The sequence below is a fragment of the Taudactylus pleione genome, unplaced genomic scaffold (genome assembly GCF_031769625.1).
Source record: "Taudactylus pleione unplaced genomic scaffold, aTauple2 ptg000652l, whole genome shotgun sequence".
Taxonomy (NCBI): Eukaryota; Metazoa; Chordata; class Amphibia; order Anura; family Myobatrachidae; genus Taudactylus; species Taudactylus pleione.
Genome location: NW_028285054.1, coordinates 1634291 through 1654610, shown reverse-complemented (window position 1 = coordinate 1654610; position 20320 = coordinate 1634291). Strand labels below are relative to the sequence as shown.

Genomic DNA, 20320 nt, shown 5'->3' with positions numbered 1-20320 from the left:
GGCCCTAAGAAATCGGTCAAGCCCCGGAAACAGGCATGGAGTACCAGACGTCCGGCCCCCAAGCCAGATGACAAGCCTGCGGCCTGACGGTCCGGGTCTCCCCTTGGGGGATCCCAGGGTGGGAGGCCGCCTGCTGCAGTTCTCCCGGTGTTGGTCGTTCACTACGACAGACACTTGGGTTCTGGAGGTGGTCTCTCACGGGTATGCCCTCTCCTTCCGGCACAGACCCCCGGCTCGATTCTTCACCACGGGTCTACCATCAGACCGGAACAAGGCTACGGAGCTGCGGAAGGTATTGCACACTATGCTCCAGGCTGGAGTTATAGTGCCTGTTCCATTCTCCCAGAGGGGCCAGGGTTTCTATTCAAATCTATTTTTGGTACAGAAACCCAATGGGTCATATCGTCCGATTCTCAACCTCAAAGCACTCAACAAGTCTTTGCGGGTCCCGAAGTTTCGGATGGAGACCCTACGGTCCATCATTCTGGCGCTGGAACCTGGGGACTACATGGTGTCATTGGACATACAGGACGCTATGGCGGTCATGGCGGCTTCTCTGCGGCTGCAAGGAGTCCGCATGTTGCCGTATTTGGACGACCTGTTATTGGTGGCAGGATCTCCAGAGCTCCTGTTACACCACTTGGACCTGACCATTGCACTGCTGCAACGGCACGGCTGGCTAATCAACTGGCAGAAGTCCACTCTAATCCCGTCTCGGAGGATTCTGCATCTTGGAGCCTTATTGGACTTGGGACAGCAAAGGATCTTCGTGACGGAGGACAAGATCTCTGCTTTACAGTCAAGGGTGCGCAGTTGTCTGCACAGCCGCCGGGTGTCCTTACACTCGGCAATGAGGTTACTGGGCTCCATGGTGTCGGTGTTCGACATGGTGGAATACGCCCAGTTTCACTCCAGACCTCTGCAGCACCTGATCCTGTCCAAGTGGAACGGGCTGCCTCAGTCTCTGAAGTTCCAGACGATTGTGCTCTCCCCGGAGGTTCGCCTGTCCCTTGCGTGGTGGTTAAAGACGACCCACCTCAACAAGGGACGTCCGTTCTGGGTTCCAAATTGGGTCCTGTTGACAACGGACGCCAGTCTTCGGGGCTGGGGAGCAGTTTCGGGTCCACACTTGTTCCACTGCAGGTGGACGCCGACAGAAGCGGAGCTTCCAATAAATATCTTGGAACTCCGTGCGGTCTTCAATGCTCTCCTGCAGGCACAGCGGTTTCTCCAGGGTCACCCGGTGCAGGTCCAGTCGGACAATGCTACCACCGTGGCCTACATAAACAGGCAAGGAGGAACTCGCAGTCGGGCGGCTCTCGTAGAGGTCTCTCGGATCCTGGTTTGGGCGGAGCGCAATCTTCCGGCCATATCAGCGGTCTTCATCCCGGGAGTGCTAAATTGGGAGGCGGACTTTCTAAGTCGCCAGGACGTTCATCCAGGGGAATGGTCCCTGCACCCGGACGTTTTTCAACTACTGGTGGACAGGTGGGGTCTTCCAGAAATCGACCTCATGGCGTCCCGGCACAACAACAAGTTGCCGGTGTACGGGTCTCGCACAAGAGACGAAGGGGCGTCTCTGGTGGATGCTCTGTCCGTCCGGTGGACGTTCAGGTTCGCATACCTGTTCCCTCCGGTCTCCCTTCTTCCACGGGTAATCCGGAAATTCAAACAGGAAGGAGGGACGCTCCTGTTGATAGCTCCCGCGTGGCCCAGACGGCACTGGTTCTCAGACCTTCAGGGTCTGTCCGTGGACAGTCCTCTGCGGTTGCCGCTACGACCGGACCTTCTGTCTCAGGGTGCTTGTCTTCACCCGGACCTGACTCGGCTGTCTTTTGGCGGCGTGGCTGTTGAGACGGCCATGCTGAGGTCCTGGGGGTTTTCCAGCTCTGTGGTGCGTACCATGTTACGAGCTCGGAAACCGTCTTCCGCGAGGATATACCATCGCGTGTGGCATACGTTCTTCCAGTGGTGTCGACCGAGAGGTTATGCACCGCGGGAGTTTCGTCTGTCTCGGATTCTCGCCTTCCTGCAAGCGGGACTAGATCATGGGCTTCGCCTTGCTTCTTTGAAGGTACAGGTTTCGGCCCTATCTGTCTGGTTTCACCGTAGGATTGCTACAATCCCGGATGTGCGCACCTTTATGCAAGGTGTTCTCCGTATTCAGCCGCCCTTTGTTCCACCTGTGGCGCCTTGGGATTTGGCTGTGGTCCTGAGGGCTCTCCAAGGACCGCCGTTTGAACCACTGGGCTCAGTGGATATTAAATGGCTAACAGCTAAGACTGTTTTCCTTCTGGCCGTTGCTTCAGCCAGACGTGTTTCTGAGTTAGGGGCTCTTTCTTGTAGACCCCCTTTCTTGGTTTTTCATGGGAACAGGGCAGTGCTCCGCACTCGGCCCGAGTTTCTTCCCAAAGTTGTTTCCCAGTTTCATGTTAACGAGGAAATAGTTGTTCCGGCCTTTAACTCACCGGGTCTTTCCGTGGGTGAGGCCTCTTTGGATGTTGTGCGGGCCTTCAGGACTTATGTTGACCGCACTTCTTTGTTTAGGAAGTCGGACGCTTTGTTGTCCTCTATGGCTTCTGTAAAAAGGGTTGGCCTGCTTCAAAGCAAACTTTGGCAGCCTGGATCCGTATGGCTATTTCTGAAGCTTATCTTCATGAAGGCCTACCGGTCCCTCCTTCTCTGAAGGCTCATTCCACTAGGTCTGTGGGTCCTTCGTGGGCAGCTCGACGTGGTGCCTCGGCAGTTCAGATCTGCAAGGCTGCTACGTGGTCTTCTGTCCATACCTTCGTGAGGTATTACAGGTTTGACACCTTCGCCTCTCAGGATGCTTCCTTCGGGCGGCGGATTCTCCTTTCTGCACAGGAGCGTCCCCACCCTTAAAGGATACTGCTTTGGGACATCCCCAAGGTATCCTGTGGATACCCTATGGACCCTGAAGTAGAAAATATGAGATATGGTAAGAACTTACCCTTGTTATCTCTATTTCTACGAAGTCCATAGGGTTCCACAGGACTCCCGCCCTGTCGCACCTGTGCTGCAGATGGGCTTTGCTCTGGTCACCGGTTTTCCGTCTCCCTCTGGTGAGTATGTGATTCTTGTATGTGTCCAGATCTTTGTTCTCTCTCTTCCTTCTCCTCCTCCGGCCTATGGCTTGGTAACTAACTGAGGTGCCTTGGCCCGGGGGCGGGGTATAGGAGGGGGACCTAGTGCATCCTGGGAGGCTGAAAGCTTAACTCTTTGGTGCCCTGCGACTGACGTCACACCTATACCCAAGGTATCCTGTGGAACCCTATGGACTTCGTAGAAATAGAGATAACAAGTTCTTACCATATCTCATATTTTCCAGCATGATGGAGCACCATGCCATAAGGTAAATGTGATAACTAAGTGGCTCGGGGAACAGAACATCAAAATATTGGGTCCATGGCCAGGAAACTCCCCAGACCTTAATCCCATTGAGAACTTGTGGTCAATCCTCAAGAGGTGGGTGGACAAACAATAACCCACAAATTCTGATAAACACCAAGCACGGATTGGCAAGAATGGGCTGCCGTCAGTCAGTATGTGGCCCAGAAGTTGATTGACAGCATGCCAGGGCGAATTGCAGAGGTCCTGAAAGAGAAGGATCAACACTGCAAATATTGACTCTTTGCATAAACTTAATGTAATTATTAATAAAAGCCTTTGACACTTATGAAATGCTGTAATTTTATGTCGGTATACCATAGTAACATCTGACAAAAAGGTCTAAAAACACTGAAGCAGCAAACTTTGTGAAAACCAATACTTGTGTCATTCTCAAAACTTTTGGCCATGGCTGTAGGAGGAAAGCATCTTAATCTACTGCTCTGGGCACTGTGTAGCCTGGATGTCTGCAACTTGTGCTCCGTGCGCTGTGGATGTTGTGCTGACTGCATCTGTCAGATCATCCTACACCTCTGCCCATGACTGCAGACATGCCACTGTGCCGAGGGGGCATAATGTGACATCTTGTTGTGGAAGGGAAGAGAGGGGGGTCATTGAGTGACAAATGGGGGGATTGTCTGGCACTCTGTGTGACAAAATCTGCAGAAGGGGGGTCTAATAGCATATGTGAAACATATATTTTAGAAGTTTAATTATATTTTTTAAACAATAGAAGTAGGTGACGGTGTCTGACTACTTCTGGGATAGTAGAAACATTTAGATGGAAATTGGCTGGTCTGGTGTGGAGTACTTGCAGATGTGTCCAGCTACAAAAATGAGCACGCATTGTGCCATGCGATTACCCACAGCAGCATATGCTACGGCGCCCACTGCGATCGCACCATACAATCCTATGGAGCTGCGGGTGCAAACACTGTGCATATCCGCTCACGCCATGCGTGGCGCGATTTGCTGCGTAAGCAGCAACGTTGTAGCTGGGCACATCTAGCATTCCTGCTAGGCTGTTTTCAGCAGGGCGCCACTCCTTGCCCTATTTCTGAAGGGCAGAAAACAACCTGCCCTCCAGGGCGGTGCCCCGCTGAAACAGCCTGCGGGTTCTGTCCTCCACCCACGGGCCGCAGAGCAGCGGTTACCACCGGCGTCCAATCACAGTGACTGTGGCGGTTGGGGGCTGACCGGCATGTCCGTAAGTGCCGGGCATGCCCCCAAGAGTGACGAAAAGGGGACGCATCATAAAGACGCCCCCTTTTAATTCGCCACGCCCCTTTTCAGACGCGCTCGCGACTTCAGTGCGCGCAGAAGTGCCCTTGTTCTAGGTCCGGCACCCTGTAGAGTGAACACTAGACATCTGTAAGTCACACAAGTTGGACAGTTGATTAGTTGGGTGAAAGTTGGCTAGATGTGTGGCCAGCTATAGTAATGGGACGAGAGTACAGAGGTTGTGCACCATAGTTTCTTAAAGACATCTATTTATTGCTCCAGGACAGATAACTACACCCCACGTAGTTGCCAACAGTAACATTCGCAGGGCCAAATGTACAATATAAAGGCTCCTATTCTGTATACATATTTCCCACTATCTGATGCTCTCTGGGCTTTTCAAGTTGACTTTTACTGAAAAGGATTTAAAATGGCCAACTTGGGCATAATCTCATTTTTGGAAACGTAAAATGATGGAGACTGTAGTACATAAGATTCACTTAGACAGCAGGCCAGAACTTAGTAGCCAATGTAGTTGCTGCAGGCTCTTTCCCCTGTCAGAATTTGCTGCTGTTACTTCTGCATTAATCTTTGGTGATAGGACGTACTTCATTAGCTGAGATGAGGTCCCGCTGGCCTGAAGCCCAGCACTGTTTGCCTTAACCCCTCCAGCGATTTGACGTTTGGTTTCCATCCGTGAGCCGCTCAGCGGTCCCATCATGTTGCTGTCTGTGAATGCGGTTTCCTGGACAAAATGAACTTTGTGCTACAGTTGTTTGCATTAGTTTATTCGGCAGACTATTTTAAAGCACACCTTGCATAGGCCGGGGAATCTGTTTTCTGCACTATGCTAGATAGCTGCTATGGAAAATCTGCCTCATTCAGTACCAGATGGGTTGTGGGCAGTAATGTATTAAAATAACTCCTTCTCATGTTCAATACGTATCTGTGTAAACTAATTGGCATTTTTAATCTCTCTTTTTCAGTGTCCGCGGTGTATGCATTGTGAAGCCAAGTTTGACTTCATAAATAGGAAGGTAAGAAAATGGTCTTGGGGTTGGGGGGGCTGAAACGGTGATATATTTATTTTTCACCTTGCCACTAATTTATACACGTATGTAATAGTATAAATCGGATGTTTTGCTAATTTTGTGAAATTTGTTTTTCTCAGCATATTATTGAGTGACCCAGTTAGGCATGATATCATCTGGCATTGTAAGTGGGCAGTAGTACATGTGGGTGTCAGCAGGTTTCTTAGTACAGTGCGTTCTGTGCATAAGTGCGAGAAGTTTCATGCTGCCTCCAGTAACTGAGATAAGCTGTGATTGTCTCCCAAGGATTAATTACAGCCGTACCAGTCAGAAGTTTTTCACAGATTGCCTTGAATGGTACCAAACTGAGTGTGATGAATTATTTTAATTTAGTATTAATATGCAGACCCATTTAAATGTAATGCTATTTATTAAAAAAGAGTGTACTTTTTAATGTATATTTTATTAGGATATATATATATATATATATATATATATATATATATAGCTTTGATCCACGGCACTCAAACATCTGCGGTGCCAGTGCTATGTGACCACACAATTTTTAAATTAAAAATAAAATCCTACAAACTCAGCACTCACCATTATGTTCCAAACTGTACTTTTAATTCTAGGGAATTTTAGTTCCAAAGTTCTGCAATAATTTGTCAAGATGACCAATCCCAAGCTTCTTCAGTGGGTTCTCATATGTAAGTTTGTCAGCTTATCCCCCAGGTGTCATTAGTTAGTATGCTTGGGTGTGGTTCTGTCTCTTATAAGGCCCCCATACATGGTGTGATATGCACCTTGCGACCTGATGGCCGACATATCAGACGGTCCCCACACACTGAGCGATACGCTGCCCGACATGCCGGCAACCCCTCCCCCACCCGCATAGCGCTGCATGGGATCATACATCGCATCACCAGATAAAGTGAGCAATGCAGTAAGATCTGGGGGTTCGCTGTACAACACCACGGGAGCACGCACTGGCCGATATCCTGCCCACACACGGTACCAGATAGCGGCGATATCGGACCAATTTGTCGGATCGGCTGCTATATCGCACTGTGTATGGGTGCCTTAAGTCAGTGAGCCAGCACTTAAACCAGTGATTCCCAACCTGGGTGATGTGCCACCCTGGGGTGCCTCAGGGCACTTACAGGGGTGACTTCGGTTAATGGTCCAGTAACAAATATAATGATTTTTAGTCAGTAGTGCTAATGACTGGCAATCAAATATATGTGGGGAAAAAAAGTAGCACAGCCCTGTCAACCACCACATAACTGAACCTAAGGGTGACATACAGTGCATCCGGAAAGTATTCACAACGCTTCACTTTTTCCACATTTTGTTATGTTGCAGCCTTATTCCAAAATGGAATAAATTAATTTTTGTCCTCAAAATTCTACACACAATACCCCATAATGACAACGTGTAAAGTTTTTTTGCGATTTTTGCAAATTTAATTAAAAAAACACTAAGAAATCACATGTACATAAGTATTCACAGCCTTTGCCATGAAGCTCAGAATTGAGCTCTGGTGCTTCCTGTTTCCCCTGATCATCCTTGAGATGTTCCTACAGCTTAATTTGAGTCCACCTGTGGTAAAATCAGTTGATTGGACATGATTTTGAAAGGCATACACCTGTCTATACAAGGTCCCACACTTGACAGTGCATGTCAGAGCACAAACCAAGCATGAAGTCCAAGGAATGGTCTGTAGACCTCCGAGACAGGATTGTCTCGAGGCACAAATCTGGGGAAGGGTACAGAAAGATATCTGCTGCTTTGAAGGTCCCAATGAGCACAGTGGCCTCCATCATCCGTAAATGGAAGAAGTTCGGAACCACCAGGACTCTTCCTACAGTTGGCTGGCCGTCTAAACTGAGCAATCGGGAGAGAAGGGCCCTAGTCAGTGAGGTGACCAAGAACCCGATGGTCACTCTGTCAGAGCTACAGCATTCCTCTCTGGAGAGATGAGAACCTTACAGAAGGACAACCATCTCTGCAGCAATCCACCAATCAGGCCACTCTACCTGTATGGTAGAGTGGCCAGACGGAAGCCACTCCTTAATAAAAAGCACATGGCAGCCCGCGTGGAGTTTGCCAAAATGCACCTGAAGGACTCTCAGACCATCATGAGACAAAGATTGAACTCTTTGGTGTGAATGCCAGGCGTTCTGTTTGGAGGAAACCAGGCACCGCTCATCACCAGGCCATTACCATCCCTATAGTGAAGCATGGTGGTGGCAGCATCATGCTGTGGGGATGTTTTTCATCGGCAGAAACTGGGAGACTAGTGAGGATAGAAGGAAAGATGAATGCAGCAACGTCCTGGATGAAAACCTGCTCTATAGCGCTCATGACCTCAGACTGGGGTGATGGTTCATCTTTCAGCAGGATAACGACCCTAAGCACACAGCCAAGATATCAAAGGAGTTGCTTCAGGACAACTCAGTGAATGTTCTTGAGTGGCCCAGACTTGAATCTAATTGAACATCTCTGGAGAGATCTGAAAATGGCTGTGCACCGACTCTTCCCATCCATCCTGATGGAGTTTAAGAGGTGCTGCAAAGAGGAATGGGCGAAACTGCCCAAAGATAGGTGTGCCAATATTCAAAAAGACCTGAGGCTGTAATTGCTGCCAAAGGTGCATCAACAAAGTATTGAGTAAAGATTGTGAATATTTATGTATATGTGATTTCTTAGTTTTTGGGGTTTTTTTTTTTATCAAATTTGCAAAAATTGCAAAAAAAAAACCTTTTAACACGTTGTCATTATGGGGTATTGTGTGTAGAATTTTGAGGTCAATAATGAATTTATTCCATTTTGGAATAAGGCTGTAAAATAACAAAATGTGGAAAAAATGATGTGCTGTGAATACTTTCTGGATGCACTGTATAAGCACAATTTATTTCATTACATTTTTACTGAGTTTCTCAATAAGAAACTTTTGGCCCAGGGGTGCCGTAGAAAAACTTCTGATACTCCAGGGCGCCGTGATTAGAAAAAGTTTGGGAACCACTGACTTAAACCCATAGAAGAAGCATAACGTACATTTACAATCTATGTGATACCTGGAGCCAAATGCTCATATTTTTGAGAGTTCGTGTAGGGACCGACCGAAATGGGAAGAGCGTGACCTGGTTGGTCAGCTGGACAAATGATTGCAATACTTTGTACTTTTAATTCAAGGGAATGTTAGTTACAGTTTGGAATATAATGGTGAGTGCTAAGTTTGTAATATATATAATCTCCATCCTTAATGTCATTTTAATCATAAGCACGTCGTTCAGTAGATTACAGGCTGTCATCCTTGTATAAATCGCCTACGTCTTTCTGTCTGTATTTAGCATCACTGCCGCCGGTGTGGTAAATGCTTCTGTGATAAGTGCTGCAGTAAGAAAGTCCCTCTGCCCCGCATGTGTTTCGTGGATCCAGTGCGCCAATGCGGGGAGTGTTCCGTCATTTCACAGAAAGAGATGGAATTCTATGATCGGCAACTTAAAGTGCTAATGAACGGTAAGTAGGGATTGGTAAAAGCGCCATTAATACACTTTTGCATAGGGCTTAGAATGGAGGCAGTTCTTTTATGGGCTGAGGTAATATTTATCTGAATGTAGCCTATTAATCCTCTAGGAGCCAGTACTTTATGAATGTCAGCCCAGAAGAATTGTATTCTGGCAGTGATGTGGCTGGTCCCTAACAAGGCGACTTATACGGGTTCAGCCCACATAATGGCTTCCATCAGTCTGCAAGTGGCAGGTCTATGTTAATAGTAGTAAATCTCTGAGTAGCATTTCAAGCCACCTGCCAAACTAGTCTGCAACTCCCTGGACCAGTGCTCCGATGCCATAGGTCCACTGTAGTAATGCAGTATAAACACTGTGTATAAGGTCAGTAGTACAAGGAATAAAGCTTACTTGGTGCTGACATGTAAGATTTGGTATATTGAGATACAGATGGATATGTAAAATACCTGGAAACCAAGCAAAGTAGTCCCCGACTAGCTCCAGATATACCACTCTGCCATGCTTCAAAAATTGTTCTGAAACTGCATTTGGCACTTATTAAAGTGGACCGGTCATTTACAGCTTTAACCTATATCTGTAAAGGTTGTATAGAAGTCATTGGTCATTTTACCGTAAGTTTCCAAAATGCTCTAGATTTTTCTATAGTCCCTTTTTCCTGGGATGCAGGATGCACTGTGTAGTCCAGTCAGGACGGTTATGTCCACAGCTCAGGCTCCTGATTGGGTCTCGGGTGATCACATCAACTTCTGATATTTGCATCATCTGGGATTACATCTAGATGATCAATGATTGCAATGAATCAATGATTGCAAGTGATCAGTAATGGGGCACTACCTCCGGGCAACTTACAAATAATAAATGCAATATATAGGTAATTTGTCATGCTAATGCATGTTATGCCTGAAAATTTGATGACCGGTTACACTTATATTGCAGCCAATAAATTAAGATACAGGTTGAGTCTTCCATATCCAAATATTCCGAAATACGGAATTATTTTGGCATGACTGGGATAATGAAACCTTTCATTTTTGATGGTTCAATGTTCAACGTTGTCTAAGGAACAATTATTGTATAAAATTACTTTCAGGCTGTGTGTATAAGGTGTATATGAAACATAAATGAATTTAATTTCTGTACACAAACTTTGCTTGAGCCACAAAATTATTGAAAATATTGTATAAAATTACCTTCGGGCTGTGTGTGTATAAGGTGTATATAACACATAAATTATTCTGTGTGTATATTGTGGTCCCATTCCTAAGATATCTCATTATGGTATGCAATTACTCCAAAATACGGAATATTCCATTATCGAAAATACCCCTGGTCCTAAGCGTTTTGGATATGGGAGATTCAACCTGTATCTGGATAATGTGTGGTTTATAGTTGTTTGTGTTCTGGGGTAATCCCTTTTAAATAGTCCAGTGATCTTTTCAAAACTTATGTGCAGTATTTGTAACTTTTGAGTTTGTTTTGTGGGTTTTGTCCTAGAGTTCTACCCCCAACTCCACCACACACCAGCGTGAATTGACCTTCATTGCCCCGGCTCATTTTGACTGTAAATTTGCATTTTGCACAGCACTTTGTGGTGAAACGAAAGTAGATTTATATCTTCTATCCCCAACTTCACTTCTCTGCAAAACTTTATACTCACAAAACTTTGCCACGACTTTGCTCCTCTCTACTTGTAGCGCTGGCTGAGATAGTACATGGTAAGCAAATGTGTTCTTTATATGCAGGTAAAACATGTCTTTCCTCCTGTATCCACCAGGCGCTACCTTCTGCATCACCCAGGGATCTTCTGAGAAATCTGATAACGTAGTATGCCGGCTTTCCAACAACCACAGGTGACGCTCTCCGTCCTGGGTATAAGGGAAACCTTTCGCTGTTTTTTCCTTTATCAGACATATGTTTAGAGTGTTCTAGTCCACCAAATCAGGCTACATATATACCATAAGAGTAAATAGCAGTCGCTGTCTAAAACATAATGCTTTGTGTGAGTAACATTCTGAGACGCTGGATAATTTACTTTATTCTCCTGTTTGTGTAGATATCTTTTCCTTGATGGAGAGAACCATTATGAAATTGAAGTTGCTCGAATTTCAACTGTACAGATACTTACAGAAGGGTTTACTCCCGGGGGTAATTATTAGTCGTCTTATATTTACTTGTGTTTCTTTTTATAACATACATAGATAAAACCGGTGAACATTATATAATATTTAAACAAGTTACACATGTATCCTACATTTAGCTAGCAAGGGATTTGGTTATTGTATCCCGTGTAGTAGATTTGGTAAGCTCGCAGTGCTACAGTATCTGTGGGACGGCCACCGGTATATATTCCTCCCACTGATAAGCTATTGCCTTTACTGTAAAGTAGCATAGAATTAAGAGGTCTATTTGCTAAGCCTTAGATGGAGATAAAGTACCAGCAAGCCAGCTCCTAACTCATTTTTCAACCACAGCCTGTCATGGCAGTTAGGAGCTGATTGGCTGGTACTTTATGTCCGTTCACTTTATTGCCATCAGAGGCTTAACAAATAGATCCCTAAGTTAGTTATTAACCTCATGATATAAAATGGTTCCATTCATTATATTGAGTTCACACCACAATAGCCTGTGTATCAGACTCTGTTATCTGTATAGAGAAATAAATGCATCATTCTAGTCATCACCACTGTCTTTAGCATATTTACAAGTAAACCCCAGTGATTAGCATGGCATAAAGTAGAATTCCACAACCCCCCCCCCCTTACATAATTGTAACATTAAATAATTAGGCATTGTCATTACTTTTTTTTAAGAAAGTTGATCTTGGTTTCTAATGTTTGGTTTTCTTTTTATTTGATTTTTTTTAGCTGCTTTTCTATTTTCTGAGACTCCCCTGACTGACCTCTCTTTCCTCACAGAATAGCACAGCATGAAGTAATTTTCCCTCCGTTTCCCTTGTCGGCCATTTTGCTGGCTCCTCCCCTGTAGCGCCTCCTCCTGTCAGTAGCCTGCCTTTCTGTCCCACTAACATGTACTTGCTGTTTCAGTGATAACGTATAGCACATGCTCAGTCTGTGACTTTCTTTTCCCCTCACGCTGCTCTGATGTTCAGACATTCACACATACACCAGCCTGTTGGAGAGCCAGTGCGTTACTGAAGGTCAGCGGAGGTGATGTGGAGCTCGCTCCTGCCCGCATGTTGTGTTTGGCTGTTTTCCATGCAAAACTCTTTCAAATCAGAATATAACCAAATAGATTTCCATCTTTCATATTTTATGTTGATTTTATTTATTTTAAATCCAAATGAATGACTTCAATCAATGTTGACTCAGTTCAGTGGCAGTCTGTGGACACTGGGCTGACGCACTCTGTGTCTGCAGATAGGCGCCTGTTGCATGCATCTGACTCCATCATGTCACTCCAGTTGGGCCTATTATGCCCAGCTGTGACAAGCACATGGGCACGGCGAGGGTTTTTTTTTTTTTTTTTTTAATAACAGATTTCCCCTCTGAGTACATTTTAAAATGGCTTCTGATTGTGATTTGTTTAATAAGAAAGATACAGTTGATGATTAATAATGAGGAAGACTTTGGTTTGTGTGCAAGTAATCATCTGCATTTTAGCGTTGTTCCTGCCGAGTGCGATATATACTCTCGCTGCTAGAAAATGCAACATGAGCACGGTCCCTATGGGTCACCGTGGTACAAGGTGGAAGATCACAACACTATTTCAATTATCACAGGTAACACACGTGGGGGCGATTCAATACAGCGTGATGCTGAATAGCCCGGGGAAGGAGTTCCTGGAGCTATTTAATTGACCACGCGAAGTTCAACTACAGGATTTCTCCTCGCACCTTTAAAGAGGTGCAAGCTGAAATCCCATTTAAGTGCCGGCCACGATGCTGTTTTCCAGCATAGCACCGCACTTTAGCCGTAGAACACCCAGCTTAAGGCGCGGTAACTGCCATTCTCCGACCTTAAGTGGTTCTATTCGGACTTAGCGCAGTCAATTGAATAGCTCCGGGAACTTCTTCCTGGAGCTATTCAACATTGCGCTGAATTGAATCGCCCCCCGCTCCCCATAGGCTTGTGGCTCCCAGTGTGACAGTTAACTTATTAATGTCTCAGATCTCTGCTAATTAGCATAGACTGCAGTTGTGTGTCACTTGTGTTGCTGTAAAGTAATTGTGTTATTAATGTGAAATTTCTTCAATCAAAACCAGGGGAGGAGTCTGTCTCCCTCCTTCCAAACACCAGTGCTGCACATAGCCTGAATGCAGCATCCTCAGCACTGGGAGTATCTCTAATCACTCAGCAGGAAGGACCAGAAAATGCTAAAAACATGTTTCCTATCTTCTGCAAATCAGTATTGTATAATTCTGTATGCACTGCTCTGTGTTATGGGTCTCTCAGCCCTTCTTCGGGCTTGTTCGAGAAGCAACGTGGAGCATGAACTCTTGCTGCGAAGCAGCTGTCCCCCCTTGTGTCTGTAGCATCCCATCTTCCTGCTACTCGGCTAAATTACAGGGACGCTAGCCATGAGCTTATTATGTTTTAGGACCAATACCACCACTGTATAGCAGAAAGCTTTCCATGTACATTTGTGAAATAAAAGTATATTCAGCTGAGACAGTGTTAGCATGCCCTAATATATATTTATGTAGATATTGTTGATCTGTGTGGTATTAATGACTTATTGGATGTGGGTAAAGGGGCATACACACTAGACTATTCGCTCCATGAGCAATATCGTCTAGTCTGTCCCCGGCAGGGGTGTGCGCAGTGTCGTTAACAACATTGAACACACACACACGATGAACGATCTCATGATCGATATCTGTCAGCACCGGGCACCCTCCCTCATCCCCGAACATGCAACAACCTGACCATATCATCAGGTTTATCATCAGGTTGGCCTGCATGTTCGGATGATGAACGACAGTGACCAACGACCCAGGGGAGCACGCATCGTCTGTCGTTCTCAGTTATCGCTCATCATTTTAGCGTACACACTAGCCAATATAGTTATCGTTCAGTCATTCAAAATATCGGCAGGTGTGTACGCACCTTAATGGTATGGGCCTTTTTAGAATGAGCTGTATTGCATTAATCTGACCAACAATGTGATATGATCATAATCTGCACTTACGGGATGCATAGGTTCTGTCAATAGTCTCTATGTCGACAGATGAATGCCAGATCCACTATCCAGACACAGCTCTAATGCTGCTTACAGCATTCTAACTGTCCGTGCATTCTAATGCTGCTTACAGCATTCTAACTGTCCGTGCATTCTCATTTTAAATATGTCACTTTAGCAGCATGCATAAAGTTTAATGCCCACAGGGTTAAAATGCTTTAAGGAGCATTAGTACCGTGCTGGGCTACAGGTGCCGACATGCTCGTGGTGTCATACTATACGTGTAATGGATGTAAATGTTGGACAAACCTTTGGATGAAGTAAGCCCCCTCCTATGTCACCAGTGACCGGCTAGGCAATTATGTTAATGGAGATCCAAAATATTGAAAGGCGCCTCGTGTACACATATTGTAAGGACTTTGTTCTTGTTCTCGGGGTGTGGGGGGGGACATTAGTGCTGCGATGAGCCTTGCCATACCCATTTTTGCACCATCCTGCAAGCGGTATAGGGAACAATTTACCTCTTTTATATCCACTAGGGATGTATATGGGCCGTACATTTAGGTGCAGACAGGCTTCTTATACTCTATACCTTATTAAAGTGAACTGGGGAATTTGTGTATGTTATTTACTTTATCAGATCCTGCAAATATATTTTAGGATGCAGGAATACAGATCTTTTCTAAAGGGTTTACACATGTTCTCCTTCATTACTTTAATAAATAGCGATGATATCGGGATGAATAAATCACTGGAAATCGGGCCTCTTGGGATAATTCGCTGCAATCAGCCATTAAACCACGCCTGGTGCGTATTCATTGTTGTAGATATGATCTACGTCATGATCTATAGATCATCATGATACATAGAGAGATATAGCTGGATGCACACCACAGGGCCTAATGGTATAGGTAGAACAGGTTCTGTAACCTATGGCAACCAATAACATATTGGATTACAGTAGTCTATTTACGCTATTCTGTTATGATGCGATCTGATTGGTTGCTCTGGGGTACAGCACATTCTCAGGTTTCAGTAACAACATGGTCTGCTCCAGCTGTTGATGATTGCACACACAATGCTGCAGTAACATGTAGGTGTCACTAGGGATATCTCACAGGGGACAAGTGCTTCTAACGTTAAGCGTTAATATAATGGGGTTGGGAGGTTATTGGGTTACTCTTCCCCTTGGAGGACTTATACACTGAATACGTAAACACAATAAAATGACTTTATTTTTTTATGCATTTATCCCTACAGGAGGGAACAGTCGCGCCACTGGGATGCTGCTGCAGTATAAAACCCCAGGCTCCGATGACCTTTTACAGATGAAGTTTACAACAAGCGAAGACTTCAATAGCAACAAGAATATGGCGGCATCCTGGCTGGCCGCAATGCACAAGGTACAAAGTTTTATTTTCTATTTAGGTCTTGAAACGCAGAGATTTGTCGGGGTGATTGGGATCCGTCAACATAAACTTTACGCTTTTGTGGATATCATTTTTAAATCTCCCTGTAACACATTCTGAGCTGATTGGATTTGATGCCCTTTAAATCAAGGGTAGTAAATGTGTGGAACTACACATCACAGCATGCCCTGCCACAGTTTTAGTAGGCCCTAACAACAAGACTGGATATGATGGGATGTGTAGTACCACAACAGCTGGAGTCTCGCACGCTGCCTGCCCCGGCTACTAAACTTTTTATGGTCAGATGATATGGGACTTGCTTGAGACAAATAGGTGTTCAGTCATCTTATTCTATTAACTACCTAATATGCATTGGTTTTCCAAGATTTATCAGCTAGTATCACTAGGTACCGTAAGGATCTAGGGACATTATATTGCATATGGTTAGGAAGAATAAAAATAATGCACTTCAGTGCTACTCCCCGGCCACTGGTGAGTGTAGCATAATAGGGGGCGATAGGAAGGGGATTAAAGAGAGGGCAGTAGCAATCTAGCGCCCCCAGTCCCGATTAGCTTATTACTCAATGATGAGAGATATATATTGAAGTTAGACAGATCCCCCCCCCCCCCCCTTGGTATCCTAGAAGGTGTTATGTTATGGTAGGGGGGGGTTAGGGTTAGGCAACCCCTGGGGAGGGTTGGGGGTCAGGCTGCGGTAAGGGGGGGTTGGGGTTGGACACCATCGGGGGCAGGTTAGGTTTTGGGTGGGGGTAGTTAGGGTTAGGTGGGGGATAGGGATAGAATACTTCAGGCCACAGTTGGGATTCTATTTAGGTTGCCACTGTCAGGATTTGAACCGGCGGCTACTGAGCTGCCACTATTTCGTGCCCAACCCCCACTGGACGATATAAATGATAACGATATTGTAATCACTCATATCAATCGTCTAGTGTGTATGTCCCTTTAGTGACAGCATGGTTCCTGAAAGTCTCATTACTGTAAGATCAGGCTCGGAGGGACATTTCTGTCAGAACGGGAGAGGCCGTTTCCTTCTAACATAATATACAGTACCATTATCTCCCAGGGTGTACAGACTTCCATCCACACTTCTGAATATGTACCCAGCAAGTCCCCTTCTGTGTTGGAGAACTGGGGGTTAGAGCACTACTTCTTCATAAAGTGGGGCGCGTTCTTCCACTGATAACAAGCCCCCATAAGCCAGTTTGGGATCACTTACCCTGTTCCGTCTCATTGCAGCTAATAGACACGCTAACACTCCAGGTTTTAAGGATATTCATTCTAGAGCACAGACTCTTACATCAAAATAACGCAGATGTCACCTGTGCTCAAGTATGGCTATGGTGTAGAAAATCCCTATTCTGTTATAGAGTGGTTGAAATATGTCAGTCACGTTATGAAAAATTGAGGTGGTCTTTTAGGGGTAACTATAATTTGTTATGACTTGGGCTAGGTGGATTAGGTAGGTTACAATAGAGTAGTCAGTACAGCAAATACCAGGATTGATCGGGATAGACATGATGACCTACTGTTGGACTGTGGCTATGTCCCAAGTCCAACTCATATGAGTATTCCATTGAACAAAGCTAATCTATCTGTAGCAGATAAACACATACTAATTGCATATTCTTCAGTGGTTACACAGTCTGCTTTTTATTTCTTCTTATTTATCTTATCAAGGTTATACAAGCAAAATCATTAGACTTCATACTGCACTGATTACACCTTGTAACCTGGACAGAAATAGGCCAGCTTTATTATTGCTTGTCTTTTCGGGAAGGTGTGGGTGATCACCTTTTTGGTCTTTGCATCAATTGCCTGTTAGTACAGTATTACACCTACTTTATTATGTATCTTTAGAACCGGAATGGGGAACGTCAGGCCCGGAGGCCATATAAGGCCACCTGAATCATTTGGTCTGGCCCTCTGATCTTTTTTCTGCTAGCCTCATCTGGCTAGCAGGGTGACTAGAATGGCACGCTGCAGCCAGAATCTATACAGCAGTGCTGCCTGGAGCGTCCTTAGGGTGCTTCAGACTGTCACACAGCTGCCCTTGCAGTAATTACTGGCAATTGTGACCCCGCCTCTGTGTGATGTCACACGGATGGGGTGGGGCCTGCAAATAATGTTATATATGTCAAAACGGCCCTCGGCAGAAAAAAGGTTCCTCACCCCTGCTCTAGAAGATGCCTCTGTCCCCGGCACTCTCCCCCACCCTTTTTATATTTACGTCGGGGGTTCTCTAATTGACCACAATGGCACTCTACAATGTAGGAATAGTCTGCAGTTTTAGATTTTATATATGTTGAAATCATCTAACGATCAGAACACGGAATTTGTTTTTTGAAAATGTATGGCCGTCTCTGGCTCTAGTGGAGCTGTTGGAACAGCTCTTTGATTAGCTGGAGGTCTAACAGAGTGTATACTAGTGACTTTGCTAACCGGTCTACAGTTTCATTGGCTGCATGATTGCACAATGGTTAGCACTGCAAACATTTGTTCTTGTTCAAACCCCCCTCCCCTGCCCCCCCCCCCACCCCCACTGGGTAATTTTGACAAAATGTGTATTGGAGTACGAGAAACTGCTTTAAAAAGTAGTTGTTTGATCTCTTATATTGATTATGGGGAACCCATTGCTTTTACTGGTGCCCTCTTGTGTGTAATGGCTGCGCTATGTGTCCAGGGTTTTGCCTTGGTAGTAATTTCTCATTGCTGTTTCAACAGGCTGCCAAACTCCTGTACGAGTCCCGTGACCAGTGACCGCGAGAGGGGAAAGATGAACAGTGCAAAGTTTTATTTGTAATTGTCATTCTCGATGCAATATAACAGCTCCTCCTCTTTTTTTATTCAATATGTAAATCAAAGTCCTGATTGCAGACTTTTTAACGACCAGAATTCTTCACCCAAATTGTGCAATATTCTTACAGTGTAATAATGCTTCAAACTAGTTCAAAAAGCAAAACTGTTTTCCGTAGCCGCGTGGGTAAGCCGGTCGTTCTCTCACAGGTTGACTGAGCCTCAACTGTTGGATTTTGCTGAAGAATGAGAACTTTCTACACTACATCTCAGGTTTCTTCACTCTCTCACTAGTATTTCTGGGCAATACAAAGTATGTGACTTGTTTTTATAGAAGCGATTGACACATGAAAATGTTATGTTCCATCTCCAGTTCTCTATCATCTTCAGGTCATGTTTTCATGATATGCCTGATTACTGCACCCGTGTGCTTGGAGCAGGCCCTGAGTATGTGTCCTACTGGGGGGGGTAGACAGTGGCGCACTTTCCATAAATGTACAGTTTTAATGTCATTGACATTAATGTGTAGCTGTTGCTTATACACAGGATGCTGCCATGTTGTGGGCTGAACCAATATTCATGAACATGCAACCTCACTAAGGAACAGTGATGTCACCATATGACTCGTGTGATGTCACTAATCCTTAGTGGCGGTAAGCCTGCATAACAGCTGCCATCAACGTGTCTAAGCAATGGGCTCACTTTAAGGCTGTCATTTCTCGGGATACCTAAGCACACCTTCCCTGTGATGTCTATTCTTTATGATTTAGCTTATATATATATATAGATGGGATAATGCGCCACCTACTGTATTATATTTCTACTACATGTCACAAAGGGGCTGAGTGCCTATATAAATGCACAGGCCTGCAAGGCAGAGTGCTGCTATACCAGTGACAGAAATCAGATGAATTATATTGGACGTACAGTAGGTGTATTATACCTTATAACACACAGTCTTTCCTTACGGACGCTGTATAAACAGTCCGTTCTGGTGGCATCACTTAACGATATTTACAGAATTTTGTACATATCACTTGTGTATTAAAAATATTATTTTACATTAATTCAGAGCTGTGGACCAAGTCTATTCAGAGCAGTTACTTAGCTTGAAACTGCGCGATTTCTATAGGTTTATAAACTAGGCTATATCAGTTGTCTATAACCTTTATAATGCTGTTCTATAAAGACAGGAACCTGACCTAGTGTCACAGTACATTGCTGTATGTTAAGGTAACATAGCTTTGATCCTTGTGGTTCTGTGGGAACCCCGATCTCCTTACGTTTCACGAAACGGGGATGTTCTACAGCTTTTGTACAGATTCAGTGTTTGCCTAATAAAAACCACAACAAGCCTTCGGTTTCTGACTGTGAATTCTATGGCTGCGCTCGGACAATGGTGAGAATGCTGAGTGCTGTAAATTCTGCCCCACTGTCAGTTATGGGAATCTGCCGTGCACATACACTGCTGGAGAGACATTTGTTTAATTAACCCTTTCACGACCAGGGGCATTTCGTACTACGGTGACCAGGCCACACTTTAGTTTTGCTGTGTGTTGGTTAAACGAAGACTGTAAATTTTATATACCCTAGTCCAGAGGCACCCTAACAGTCCAGGTTTTAAGGATATCCATGGTTGACCACAGGTGACTTAGGGGGTCATTCAGACCCACTCGCAAGCGGCAGTACGCTCGCAAGTGGGTCGATGGTCCCCACTGCGCATGCGCACGACGGAGGGAGCTCCGTCGTGCGCATGCGCAAG

At 45.1% G+C, this 20320-nt stretch overlaps 1 protein-coding gene across 3 annotated transcripts in view; it reads left to right on the top strand.

Moving 5' to 3' along the window:
• The window catches only part of ZFYVE21 (zinc finger FYVE-type containing 21), a 36909-nt gene extending 16996 nt beyond the window's left edge, over positions 1 to 19913 (top strand). Inside the window, exons 2-8 of one of the 3 annotated variants that reach the window (XM_088455325.1) lie at positions 5616 to 5666; positions 9017 to 9185; positions 10971 to 11046; positions 11250 to 11341; positions 12306 to 12353; positions 15596 to 15738; positions 18487 to 19913. In XM_088455325.1, coding sequence (XP_088311451.1) covers positions 5616 to 5666; positions 9017 to 9185; positions 10971 to 11046; positions 11250 to 11341; positions 12306 to 12353; positions 15596 to 15738; positions 18487 to 18522 — 615 coding nt within the window. In that variant the 3' untranslated portion in view covers positions 18523 to 19913. Of the gene's footprint in view, positions 1 to 5615; positions 5667 to 9016; positions 9186 to 10970; positions 11047 to 11249; positions 11342 to 12305; positions 12364 to 15595; positions 15739 to 18486 lie in introns of those variants that run through there. The other 2 variants (XM_088455326.1, XM_088455327.1) reach the window with 2 other exon arrangements.
• The last annotated feature ends 407 nt before the right edge of the window (positions 19914 to 20320 follow it).